Below are 14716 nucleotides of genomic sequence, written 5' to 3' on the forward strand. Positions count from 1 at the left end.
CAGTGATTCTCAACCATTTTAACTTCAAAGGACCCCCACTTTGACATCCATTAGGCTATTGACCCCCATTTAATGGCATTTATATCTCTGGGACCCCAATTTATATTGTAAAATCAATGTTAATTTAACTCTGAGAGTGTCCAAATGGAACCAAATGGACCCGTTAGGGTCCATTTGGTTAGGGTCCATTTGGTTCCAAACGTCACTGCCATGCAGAAGTTGTAAGCATACTTTTATAGCCGTTAGCACTGGTTAGCCTATAGCTGACTAGTCGTTTTTAACCCAGTTTCAGAGCAATCGTCGCTGCTTAAAGTTAGTTTTAGCAGATCTACAAGCTCAATTTTAACAGACAAGATATAAGAAATGGCATGTTGATTAAAAGCTGCATTCTGCGTTGTATAATGAATTGTTATGGACAGGTCGATTGTGACATGAGTTTATGTAAACAAGCCATTACCCAGAGTCCTGGGGCCTGAAACAAACTTAACCTGGCGTTTGTACTTAATTCATTTAAGGCCCGTACATGTACATAAACGTTCACATTTCAAATATAAAGTTCTTACCTCACGGCCACGGATGTGAAAATTCTGTTCGAGCCCTCAGAAGTAACCGTATCTTCAGTATTGTTCAATAAAAAGCATTTTAATCCGATCGGTGGCCATTTTCTCAGCATGTCCGCCGTATGCTTTCAACTGCATTACCCATCGGTTGGTAGGTGTACTGCACTCTGATACAGTGTGCCAGCTATGAGCAAATGGCCACCGATCAGATTAAGATGCGTTTTTATTGAACAATACGGAAGATACGGCTACTTCTGAGGGTCCGTACATAATTATAACATCCGTGGCCATGGGGTAAAAACTTTATATTTGAAATTTGAACGTTTATGTACATGTACGGGTCCAAAAAAGGCGGGAAAGAAGTAATAAAGGCGGGGAAAAAAAGTAGATAAAGTAATATTACTCACCTTAGACAAAAGACGACGAAATGAAAGTAGATCAGTGATATATGAACCGAAATCAAGTAGAACAGTTTACAATAGTAATCTCTCATCGGACGGAGCGACGTAGCATCCGCACGAAAACATGATAAGTGAAGACGAGCAGCCACAAGCGGGGAATTTAAGAGGAGGGACCAAACAGCAAGGGCTGTGATTGGTCTGACAAGCAGACATGCGTACATGCGAGAGGGCACGACGCGAACAAACACGACACACACACACACACACACACACACACACACACACACACACTATTACAAGCACGCACATGCGCACGAACCAAAAATAGATACATTTGTTTTCAATGCAAACGTCATTTGACTAATTTAAAAGTTAAAGAGAAGAATAATAGCGAAATATATAACAGCAATAATAATAATAATAAGGGAAATAATAATAATAATAATAATAATAATAATAATAATAGACATACATTGTAATATTTATTTAACAATGAATATCAATGAATCAGTTATATCAATACTGCAATTGTAGAAACACTCTGTTACAAGTACAAGTCTGGTAATGAAAATGTACTTGAGTAAAGTACAAAAGTATCGGCATCAAAATATACTTAAAGTGTGGTAGATTGTTGATAGTATTACATTCTTCTCAGTTAGTAAAGTATGTTTACTAATGGCAGTGGATATGAATGAATATATTAATCTATTATTTTAATAGCTTGAATGCACAACATGGTACGTATGTCTATGAAACACAATGTTATACATTATACCAGGGATCTTCAACAGGGGGTCCGGGACCCCTAGGGGGTCCTCAGAGTTACTACAGGGGTCCGCCAAATCTTTGTGTGATATGATTTTTCTTTTTTTATATTAACCACTTGAACCCTAGCATCCCTTTTCTGAGGAGAACTTTAGCCAAAAATAGCAGATCTACAAGCTCACAACGCCTCGCACTGCGAGGCGTTGTGAGCTTGTAGATCTGCTATTTTTGGCAAAGAGTTATAGGTGTAGAGGGAGAAAAGAGCAGCAAAAGTATATCTGAAACACCATTCTATACAATATAGAGGGGGTCCCTGCTTCATCTCTCTCTCTCAGCTAGGGGGTCCTTGGCCTGAAAACGTTGAAGACCCCTGCATTATACAATATATGCTGTACCACCCCCCAACGGGGGTCCCTGGCCTGAAAACGTTTAAGACCCCTATGACTGCCACATTTCTGTGCCCTTGTATTAGGTGTTACAGTGAATAATAAATCTACAGAATGAATATGCTTCCAAAAAAGATGCACACCTTAAAGGATTTGTCTCTCAATGATCAAGTTATTTGAAACTTGTCCGCCATCTTATCATATAATGTAATCATCCAACTATATTACATCTATGGTCTTGACTCTTGTATAAGATCATCCTGAACATTCCTCAAAGCCCCTTTGTTTAACTCATCACCCTATATCGGTTACATTCATCAAACAGGTGGTATACCTAGTTTGTGTAATCTGAATCAGAACAGAAAGTCAAGAGTAGTGTATAAATTATGTTAACACACATTGTTAGCACACAATCACACACAAACCTGAAAATAAGTATATTTAAAACCAAATCTTATCAGATGGGGGTCTGTGGACAAATACATGTTAATGTGCGGGTCCTTTTGTCGAAGCAGAAGCAGTACTCCCTGTCATCGTCGAGAAGGTGAAGGTGGCAAACGAAGAAGACTACGTCCTCACACTCTATGGGAAATGAAATCACTGAGTCTGAAGGGACAGCAGTTAAATAAATAATCTTTATTTATATTTCTAATTAAAGTTACAATTGTGTCCTTTCACCAGACTCCCATGAACTACAAAACACAAAGTACAAAGTAACCAATAACGAAAATCATACCAAACATTAAAAACACTTACAATCAGCCCATCGTAACTTAAATAAAGAAAGTACAAATAGTCAAGGGAGCCAATAAACTCTTGTGCTCTGCTGGGGTGCTGTGGGGAATAGCCGAGAGCTGGCTACAGCTCCTCTTTATAGCGTCAGGCTCTAATCACACATGAGCTGAGAAGGGGAGTGACAGGTGTCTAGCCAAGACCAGGTCAGCATAGACACTAGGACAAATAATCATTAGTGAACACATAAGCATAGAAAGACTGTAGACTGAGGTGTTAATATTTGGAATTAACATATGCTTTATCGAGAGTGAGAGCTACTGTGATACTTCTTAGCTGTTGAATTTGAATCACTCTGCTGGGACGTGCATGACAGATTTCAGTGAAGGCCTAAGTAATGCCATTTTTTTAACTTTAGTAACTTTAACCTGGTTACTGTACTTAGGAACTATAATGTATAACAGAGAACAGGAAAACAGTTACTTTAATGCGTTAGTTTAATCCCATGTTTCTCACAGCAGCATAAAGTCTGTCAAGTGCATAAGTCTCACTTTGGTCTGTCGCTAGACAACATGATTCACTGCAGTGTAGACTACATGCTACAGGCTTACTTAACTATTGTTTGTTTTACAGCAATGTCAACATGGCAAAATAAACATTCTATACACTTTCACTGAAAAGGGTTTACAACAAAGCTTTTTGTGTGAGTTTGATACTTTTATCAGGCTTGCTGAACTAGCATTGGACAATGGGTACAATTTCACCCATTAAACCGCTTAAAGTATGCCTACAGAAATTGATTTGATGACTGAATGTAAGACCCATCTGTAATAATAACCATTCATTGCTTAAAAGTGAATATCTCTGTATGATTGCATGCACTGACCACAACCCCCAAGCAGCAGAGGGGGGGGGGGGGGGTCTGAGGCTCCTCCCGCAGAAACGTTTTAACATAGTAGATGTCATTTGATGGGACTTTGAGACCAAATCCAGGAGAAACCCAGGAGAAATGAAATCCAGGAGACTCCTGCAGGATCCAGGAGTGTTGGCTGCCCTGCCCCAACTTCAGTCAGTGAAGTCCAGGGCTTAATGTGACAAATATTGAGACCTATATGACTTGTGAAAAATATTGTTCATTTGCCAGACAGTTATACTATTCTTTCTTGTAGCCAAGGGCGTATCGTCATAGAGGCCAATGGGGCCATGGCCCGGTCTGGAAAACTCTGCTCCCCCATGGGAAAAAAAAACTAAAAATCAACATAACAACATTAGCACCCCATCACCCATTCTGTTGTAGCCAACCACAGAAATTCGCCTTTGTTTTCAAATCGGGCTTATTTGCATTCGGCCGGATTGTTAATGGGTGGCCATTCAAAACCGGTTTCCCCGTCAAACCATCGTTGCGCGAGCCCCCCCCCGCCGGCCCGCGGGGGGGGGGGGGGGGGGGGGGGGGGGGGGGGGTTAAGAATCTGGCCTGGTCCACGTTAGAACCCACCATACGCTACTGCTTGTAGCCTACTATATTAAAATTAAATCATCCTTAAACTTCAAGTTAAATTCATTATTTCCATGGACTTAAAAAGCATTGTTTTATTTGATGGTCTTCCTGCCCTGGCATTTGGCCTTTGTGCCCTTAAAAATTACAACACCAAAGGCCAGGTGGCCTTGCCTCCTAAAATGACGAAATTCCAGGCCTGCACCAGAGGCATTTTTTAAATTTGCCCCTCAGAAGCATTTCTGAGGGGCAAACACAGAGATTCCAGAGATTCCAGACTAATATATGCAGTGATATTAGTCTGGCCATGCCAGAAAATGCAGATCTAAAATAGTAGATCTACAAGCTCACAATGCGATGCATCCCGAAGCATTGGGCTGAACTGAAGTGATTAGTGTGTTTTGCAATAATAATCAAAATCTACAGAGTAGCTAAATAAAGTTTTCAAATAATTGTAGTGGAGTAAAAGTACAATATTTGCCTCAATTGAGGTGCAGTGGAGTAAAAGTAAAAGTACTGAAAATTGGAAATACCCCAGTAAAGTAAAAAATACCTTAAGGACAGTACTTGAGTACTTAGTTACTTTACACTACTGTACGTGGATCTATTGGCAGAATAGGCTATTTCTAGGGAAAATTACTTTACTGCCAAACTACAAAGGAGCAACAGAACCATGGTGTGAGCTTGTAGATCCGCTATTTTTGACAAAGCATAAATACGTCCAAGTGTTGAAAGTATTTTGAGCCACACACGGAGGAACGCGACTTGCGTCAGACCTCAGACCTGCTTGTACGTCATAACTTTGCGCGGTGGCGCATGCTTAAAAAGAACAGATCTACAAGCTATCATCCTGTACCATCGCAGTGATAGCTTGTAAATCTGTTCTTTTTGCACATGGGACAACCTTGTGTACATTCCATCCATTTACAACCCGTACATCTACATAAACGTTCAGATTTCAAATATAAAGTGCTGATCCCACGGCCAACGGATATACGATGTACCAAGTTAAAAAGCCCGGGTCTAAGTACCTGTATCTTCCATATTGTTCAATAAAAAGCATTTTAATCCGATTGGTGGCCATTTTCTCAAAATGTCCTTCATCTGCTTTCAACTACATGACCCTATCGGGTTGGAGGTGTACTGCACTCTGATACATTATAACTATGAGAAAATGCTTTTCATTGAACAATATGGAAGATACGGGACCCAAGTGTTTCAACATGTTACATCCGTGGCCGTGTGGTCAGCACTTTACATTTGAAATCCGAACGTTTATGTACAAATTGAGATGGAGAAATGGAGACATTTCATAAAACAGGAACAGTTGCGCCATAACTGTCATGATATGACAGTCATGTTGCAGTGTTACACAGTGTCAGACACACACTGCAGCGCAATATTTGCCACTAGGCCTTACTCATAAAGAGATCCTGCGTCCACCACTGCTTAGTACATTAAAGTTATACTAACTAAAAAATGTAATGTTTCAAAACAAAACTGCACTGATGGTAAAGGTTCATGGATATTACGAAATAATCAGTTACAGGTACAAGAAGAGAAAATAAAAGTGGCTTTTTATTATGAGTAACACAACTAAACTACAGTATACGATGGAAAATACATTTACTGAAGACAGCTGACCACGCCTGAAACATAGCCTGGGATCCAGACTGATTGCTAAGTTTGGCGTTTCGTACCGAAGTGGGGAAAAGACGAACGTAGCGAATCAGTCTGGATTCTAGAGCTACCTGAAACACAGACAGTGGTGGAAAAAGTACTCAAATGTTTTACTTAAGTAAAAGTACCAATACTGCAATATAAAAATACTCAGTTACAAGTAAAAGTCCAGAATTAAAAATGTACTTGAGTAAAAGTACATAAGTATTGGCATCAAAATATACTTAAAGTAAAAAAAGTAAAAGTACTAAAATATTTGAAAATAGCAGATCTACAAGCTCACAACGCGTCGCGATGCGACGCGTTGTGAGCTTGTAGATCGGCTATTTTCAAATAGCCTAGATATAAAATAAGGCTGAAGTGGTTAATGCATGTTTTTTAATGTAATCATTTATATCTGCAAAGTAAATAGTAACTAAAGTTTTCAAATAATTGTAGTGGAGTACAATATTTGCCTCTGAGATGTAGCTGAGTAGAAGTAAAAGTATAGACAATTGGAAATACTCCAGTAAAGTAAAAGTACCTCAAAATTGTACTTAAGTACAGTACTTGAGTAAATGTACTTAGTTATTTTACACCACTGCACAGATGTTATTAAAGTCCAGATAGAAAACCATATCTTTGGACATGCCAAACTGTTTAAAACACAGTGGTCAAAATGAAAATGAAAGTACATTGGTTATTTAATTTAGTTAATTTATAAAAATTGATGCATTCAATTTGTTTTAATGCAATTGAATCCACACAATGTCTAGCATAATCAACACTTAATTCCATCATTCATATAAGCATCAGATCACAGATCACTTCTCATCCATTTCAATGAATCTCGCTCACTCACTATAATTTCTACACCTCGTCCAGTTCCCCCTTTCTGATTCCTATATCCCCTTGCTCCACTGTCACTGCTGCACAAACAGCCCCATGCCCCATCTCTCAAGACCTATGCTGAGTACAATCCAAACACATGATTAACCATAATACAGTATGGTCATAAAACAATCAAAGAAAACAAAATAATGTATCACATTCTTGATTATTTCTTCAGGATGAAAAAAGTTATAGTCCCAAAGTACAAAGAATAAAAAAATATTAAATGCACAATAATTCACATTTTGTCAAAATCATAGTACACGATTAAAATGAGTTCCCATGATTAATGTCACACTTAAGCATAATTGATAATTGGTTCTACAATATAACACAACCAAATTAAAGATTAGATGCAGATTATACTCCCATCTATGTCTTTGTTTCTTCATCCTGTGCAACTCCACTGTGTGTGTGTGTGTGTGTGTGTGTGTGTGTGTGTGTGTGTGTGTGTGTGTGTGTGTGTGTGTGTGTGTGTGTGTGTGTGTGTGTGTGTGTGTGTGTGCGTGCGTGCGTGCGTGCGTGCGTGCGTGCGTGCGTGCGTGCGTGTGCGTGTGTGTGTACAAGGCATTCTTGTACTTCTGTTTATGTGGACATAAATACATATTTCAAATGTGTGCGCGCGTGTGTGTGTGTGTGTGTGTGTGTGTGTGTGTGTGTGTGTGTGTGTGCGAGCGCGCATAGCAGTAACATCCTGTCACTTTTTCACAAGTCATTTTAGCAACACAAGCCTTACACACGGCATTATGCAGTTAAGTTTGATTCGTTCTTCATTATTGTACAGTAAGCTTATGAGCAAGGTTTATGAGCACACGTGCTATACTCTTTCCTATTAATTATTCTCTTCTTTGACTATCATTTAGTAGGCCTAATAGGGAGAATTAGAGACCTCATGCACCTGACCTGCACCACGTCTTTCAATAAGAGAAAAAGACACAGGCTGGTAAAATCAGACAAGACTGTCTCCATCTCCATTCAACCTAAGTTTCAGAAACATAAGGCCATAAACACAGATGGTTATTTAGCAGACAGAGAGACTGACATGCCCAGAATTCTTTACTAAATTAATCAGAAGACATTTGCCTCTACTTCACACATTTTGATTGATTGACCCGCACCGCACTCAGAACCACAGTGGAAAGTTGGTCTAATAGTCATGTGATCAAGAAAGATCTGTAAAAATGTTCATATTCCATCCCAATTGGCTAACATTGGCTTTTTGAACAAAATGCCTAAAAGCATGAACACAGCGTGCGATTGCCGTTAAACTTTGCACACACATTCCCACCAGGCAGAGGAAGAAATGTCGCCATTTTCACATTATCCTGTTATAGCGCCACCAGGAGGTCGATTTTTAGAAAGACACATTTATTTATATTACTCGTACAATTTTTTTACCAAACATCACGCAAATTGGTACACATTATCTATATAGTCAAGTGATCAAGACGGATCTGTATTTTTCATATTCCATCCTGATTGGCCGAATCCCGAACAGTGCTGGCCCACAATAACCTACCGGACTTGGCGGACACCTGTGCTCCGAGGAGCACTTTTTCTAGTTCCTCCTGAACCTCTCCCCTAATACAAAATACAGGAGAGGGTTGAGACAGCTGTGAGAGTAAGCAATGGCCTCTGTGATTTGTAAAGTCAATTTGATTGCCTTGCTGCTGTTACATTCTGTATAGACATTAAGCAACTCCAAAGCTTTGAAGAAGGAAGCTACATTATAGGGCGTCCAGCAGCAAAAGAACACAGCTACAACAACAAGAACAAAACGGAGTGCACTTTGGTTCGTTCGGTTGATTAGGAGCGCAGAAATGATCCTGGTGTAGCAAAAAAACATGATGGCCATCGGAATCAGTAAGCCTAGAATGTTCATTTTGAAAAGGCCGAAGATAGCCCAGAAGTGCCTGTCGTATGGTGTGTCATTCTCAGGGGTGTATAAGGTGTATAAGGGAGCACAGAAAGTTTCGTTCGAATTTGGGGACTCCTGTACCTGAAGAAAAAGCAGTTCTGGAAAAGAGGAGAGAAATCCAGCAAACCATAGAACAGCAGCTACAGTCATTCCAACAGATAGTGTTCGTGTTTCTGCTGCAGACAATTTGTGCACTATAGCCAGGTACCAGTCAACACTCATCAGGGTGATGAAAAAGATCCCGCAGTAAAAGCCAATAAGGTAAGCACCGAGGACCACCTTGCACATAGCATCGCCAAACAGCCACTGGTCCCGGGCTTGGTGGGCTAGGAAGGGAAGGGAGCACACTAGGAGAAGGTTAGCAATGGCCAGGTTGAGGAGGCCCACATCAGTCATGGTACGGATCCGCTCCCTAAATATTTTGATGAGGACAAAAACATTCCCTAGAAATCCCAGCACAAAGAAGAGAGAATAGAGCACTGGAAGAAAGTAGGATCCATGATCTTCATATTCACACGGGCCGAAGAAGTCCCCTCCGTAGTATGTGTAGTCATCATAGTCGGGGGAGGATTCATTGGTCGTCATGGTAGATGATCTAAGAGAGTAATTGGAAAAGAGAAAGGGATTAGTTGCATTTCATAATGAAGGGCTTGAGTATATTTGGTCAGTTTTTGAAAGAAAACAACATATCTTAACTTAAGATACAGTATAGACAGGTTTCCTGTTAGTAAACATGAGAGGATATGACCGCGCAGAGGAGGGGGAAGCCTATAGAGGGCGCCATTACCCGCAGCAGCTCTGGTCAAATGTCCATTCATAAAAGAAATGATCTTCACCGGGTTTAATGAAAGTAGATTAAATTATGCAGTTTGTAATACCTTGTTTACTCAATAAAAATGATTTGTCGGAAGTTGGATCTGTTTGTATATAATAGCAGCATTATGCCTATTATGCCTATAATAGCAGAATTATGGCTATCTAACTCCCGAACATAACAACAGAGTGAACGGCGCAACAATTCGTTTCCCCCGAGCATGCGCAGATTGCGCATTCTGCTCTGTGATGACGTCGCGCGGAAATCCGTCTATGTAGAGCTGTGTAGAAAATATGACGGATTGTGCTTCAAGAGTCTACATTTCTGCATAATGTTTTCATTTCAGATTGCTGTTTAAACTGATAGAAAGAAAAGGAGTTACGTGTTTTCAGGGGGACTTGCATGGAGGCATATAAAGGAATTACGCAAGCAGAGGAAGAATTACGTTTATTAGGGTTACGGTCACACACACACACACACACACACACACACACACACACACACACACACACACACACACACACACACACACACACACACACACACACACACACACACACACACACACACACACACACACACACACACTCACACCCACCTGGCTTCTCCTAAAAGAAAATATCCTGACCAGAAGGTACTATGTCCTGCATTAGCTAAATACTTTGTTTAATGTCACACATACTGTAGCAACAACTCACCCCTAACTTTTATTTTTCAAATTCTCAAACCATACAAATGCAGGGGTGCTTTTTTATTTTTTTTATGTTGTGTGCTATCAAAAAAAGTATTAAGCAAAACAAACAAAAAGAATAATCATACAAAAATCTTAACCACTGCTCACTGATGGAGAAATTAACTCTGAGATGCTCTGAATAATTAAATCCCCATATGACTTATCTATTACCTATTTAGGAGAGAAGTCGAACAAAAGTTATGGCAAGTTGTAGCTAAGCAATGTTTCATAATATAAAGAAAATCTTAAAGCGAAAAAGACTGGCTCCATCTCAATTCAACCTAAGTTTCACATACAGTAGGCTACATGAGGCCATACACAAATACACAGATGGTTATTTAATAGAGAGAGACTGACATATGCTAAGAATTATTTACTAACTAAATTAATCAGAAGACATTTGCCACGACTTCACATGGGCTCAGGAGATTTATTTGATCCGATCTAGGCCAGTGGTTCTCAAAGTGTGGTCAGGGGACCACCAGACCAGGGTTCCTTGAGGGGGTTCCAATTGGACCCTTACAGGCAGTGGTGTACAGTAACTAAGTACATTTACTCAAGTACATGTACTTAAGTACAATTTTGAGGTACTTTTACTTTACTAGAGTATTTCCAATTGTCTATACTTTTACTTCTACTCCACTACATCTCAGGCAAATATTGTACTTTTACTCCACTACAATTATTTGAAAACTTTAGTTACTAGTTACTTTGCAGATATAAATGATTACATTATAAAACATACATTAACCACTTTATCGATCTGCTATTTTCAAACCTTTTATTACTTTTACCTTTGGTACTTTAAATACATTTTGATGCCACTACCTTTGAACTTTTACTCAAATACATTTTGAATTCCGGACTTTTACTTGTACTTTTACTTAAGTAAAACATTTGAGTACTTCTTCCACCTCTGCTTACGGGTCTGTAACTCTGTGAGAATTATGGGGTCCTTGAAAATAAAAACAATAATAATAAAAACAAGGAGACGGTCTTACGTGGTAAATACAGCAACATCCATATTACTTCCCGAGTTCCCGTCAACCATAATGCTCGTCCAGATACACAAACGGAGGAAGAATTAGCACATTAAAGTAGGAGCGTCCGGCATGAAGCTGTTCTCACAGCAATCTGAGGGTTTACTCGAGGGAGTAGACCTAGTTATAACCTCAGAGACTGTCAAACACAAAACACGCCTCCTGGCTTCCAGAAAGGAATTCAAGAAAGTGCAAGTTCAGGCAAGTTCAGACTCTCTAAATGCCAACATGTTAACATCTTGTGTTAATGACAGGATGGAGTGGGTGTTTAACGCGGCAAACAGCCAGCAACATTATTTGTAATGTAGTACTCCAGGAAATTACATGAAATTTACGAGAAAGAAGGACAATGGTTCCTGGACTCTCTGAGGATGTAGTCATATGACCCTATACACAGCCCTGCCAGCTAGTTGATTATAGCGTTTGTTCACAATGGAAAATCACAATTTGGTCCATCTGGCTCTCATAGCGGTAACAGGAAATGTTGGGAACCAAAACATTCTGGGCGATCTAGTGAAAACTGTGCATCTTGGAAGAGTGAGCACGAGGGAAATGTGGGCACCCAAGAGTGGGCACTTTGGGGGGAGGAGAATGGGCACTAGAGAGCAAGAAGACTGAGCACCGGGGAAAACTGGGCACTATCTATCTATCTATATCTCTTCAGGGCTGCCAACACTCCTGTATCCTGCAGGAGTCCACGTCTCCTGACAATCTCCTGGATTTGGTTTCAATTCCCAAAATACACCAGATCACAGCAAATTACATCTACTATGTTAAAAAGTTTCTGCGGGAGGACCCCCAGACCCCCCGCTTGGGGATTGTGGTCAGTGCATGTAATCATACAGAGATATTCACTTTTAAGTAATGAATGGTTATTATTAAAGATGGGTCTTACATTCAGTCATCATACTATAATTCTAGTAACCGTCTTGAGTAGGTGAGTAGGTGAAGCGTAGGTGAGTAGGTGAAGCTAGCCGGTTCTCCTCAGTGGCTGGACCAATTGCTCTGATTTTGCACACAGCCATTGACCATTACCATCTGAACTTAACTGTGAAGCCCGTTTTTCAATTTCATCAAATCTCAGCTTCTTATTAGCGCTTTTGTGTCAAAGAATGTCGCCATGGTTACGGGGCTGCCCAGCTATGAGACGAACTTCCTCCCGGGTTGCCAGATCATGTGCGCATATCCCCCCACGGATGCGTCGACCGGGTATGGTCTAGTAAAATTAATTTCTGTAGGCCTACTTTAAGCGGTTTAATGGGTGAAATTGTACCCATTGTCCAATGCTAGTACAGCAAGCCTGATAAAAGTATCAAACTCACACAAAAAGCTATGTTGTAAACCCTTTCCAGTGAAAGTGCATAGAATGTTTATTTTGCAATGTTGCTGTGGGCTGCCAACAATGCGATGCAAATGTTGGCAGCCCTGCAAAAAGTGTTTTTTTTGTTGGCTCCAACAAACAAGAATGATGAGAGTAAGCCTCTCTCTCTCTCTCTCTCTCTCTCTCTCTCTCTCTCTCTCTCTCTCTCTCTCTCTCTCTCTCTCTCTCTCTCTCTCTCTCTCTCTCTCTCTCTCTCTCTCTCTCTCTCTCTCTCTCTCTCTCTCTCTCTCTCTCTCTCTCTCTCTCTCTCTCTCTCGATAATATTTCGGGGGAAAAAAGAGTTACTCCACAGATCTGGTCAATGGATTTTTTTCTATTGACCAGATTTTTCTAGCCAAAACAGTGTACAGTATTTTAGACGTGAGGTGGGGGGCTCCGAGTGTGGGGGGATCCCACAAACAAGAACAGACAACAATGATGAGCCACACCCTCGGACCTAAGTGTCATCTGGTTTGAAAGAAAACAGATCTTCAGTTCAGATCTGATCTCCACAGAGCCAGGTGTTCAGGTCAACACAAGCAGTAAATACCTTTAACATAAATACCTTGCCCTCAAGGCCCTCATATCTCATGAACTTCCCCACGACTGCTGGTTAAGTTAATTTAAATGTTCACGTCTCAGAATTATTCGACACTGTTCATAGTAAGTGTGTGAACGCGTGCCCTTGTGTAATTTATAAACAGTATTTTTGTTGCTTTATTGTAGTTCTGAAACGTTGGGGCATATTGCTTATAAGAGGACTATTCAATTTATACATCTCCTTATAACTTGTATGCCTAATTAAGAGGAGGCAATATCAATAAGTCTTTGATTGTGTTTATTGCACAATCTGTCTTCACAGTCTTCATATGCAGATCTATTGTTATAATAATTGTCTGTCTGTCTGTCTGTCTGTCTGTCTGTCTGTCTGTCTCTCTCTCTCTTACTCTTACTGAAAACAACAGAAATGATGGCGCTTGTATCAAAACCAAATTTCACACACTGAAAGAAAGCCTGTCAGTGACGCCTAGTGGCCGGCCACGATATTACCCACTGACAAGCCTATTTAGTCAGTAGCGTGCTTGACACAGTGTGTCAGACACAGCATTAATTGATTGATTGATTGCATATTGAATACTTGAAAGACATGGAAACAGTATGTTACCCCACTAAATTAATGTAAGGCAGACCAAATTTATAAAAATAGCAATTATTTTATAATAGAAAAGCTTACAAAAGGTACTTTCATTTATTTGCATCTATAGAAATGGTTAAAAGTGTTTGAGCTATAGTGTTATACTTATAAAGGGAAAGATTTTTTTTGGGTCTAATTCGGTCTAATTCGGGTCTAATTCGGTCTAATTCGGTTCTATTTGACCTATATAAATCAACATTGTTTCTATAAATACACAAAAATTAAATACACAATTCTCACAGGCCCCTGCAGGCTGCGGGCCGTGGAACACAAGTTCCACTAAGTTCCACGGTTAATGCGGCCCTGAGTGTTGTGAGGACCCACAGATTATCGACCTGTTTGCTGCCTGTTCAGAACCCTCTTAAATATGGGTCTCTCACTCAGGTACTCCCTGTACTCTACTACCCTCTAGGGGCTACAATTATGTTAGGTCCAAAGTGTTGTTTGGTAAGTTATATCTAATTATATAAACGACAAGTTACTTCCGCGCGCCGCTGACACTATAGCCACAGCTCTGTAATCGAGTAAACACAACGCCGACACAGCACATGTCGCCAACACAGTATAGCCACGTCCGACTTTCACAATTTACGGGTGGCGTAGGGCACCTATCATTGCTCACTCCACAGTTTCCTCGTCGCAACACAATTTATTACACTCACCACATTTCGGACAAAACGGAAGGTGAATCAGTTTCTTACCGTTTAGCGTGCGCACCACCGACACCGAACGGCGACGGGTTTCGCCGAAACAACACGAACGGCCGC

General features: G+C 40.3%; 1 protein-coding gene across 1 annotated transcript; it reads right to left on the reverse strand.

The window, feature by feature from the left end:
- Positions 1 to 5899: 5899 nt before the first annotated feature.
- Positions 5900 to 11485, reverse strand: LOC311040269 (C-C chemokine receptor type 4-like). The gene is made up of 2 exons (XM_084050446.1): positions 11356 to 11485; positions 5900 to 9402 (listed from the first exon to the last, which is right to left on the reverse strand). The coding sequence occupies exons 1-2, from the start codon at positions 11403 to 11405 to the stop codon at positions 8448 to 8450; spliced, it is 1005 nt and encodes a 334-aa protein (XP_083906572.1). The 5' UTR covers positions 11406 to 11485; the 3' UTR covers positions 5900 to 8447.
- Positions 11486 to 14716: the final 3231 nt, after the last annotated feature.

Source organism: Gymnoscopelus microlampas, assembly GCF_963454915.1.
Source record: "Gymnoscopelus microlampas genome assembly, chromosome: 23".
NCBI lineage: Eukaryota > Metazoa > Chordata > Actinopteri > Myctophiformes > Myctophidae > Gymnoscopelus > Gymnoscopelus microlampas.

Excerpts from the sequence above, each read along its gene's own strand:
- LOC311040269 (XM_084050446.1), bottom strand. The coding sequence starts at position 11,405 with ATGGTTGACGGGAACTCGGGAAGTAATATGGATGTTGCTGTATTTACC. Across the intron at positions 9,403-11,355 it reads GATGTTGCTGTATTTACCAC|ATCATCTACCATGACGACCA; the intron begins GTAAGACCGTCT and ends TTACTCTCTTAG.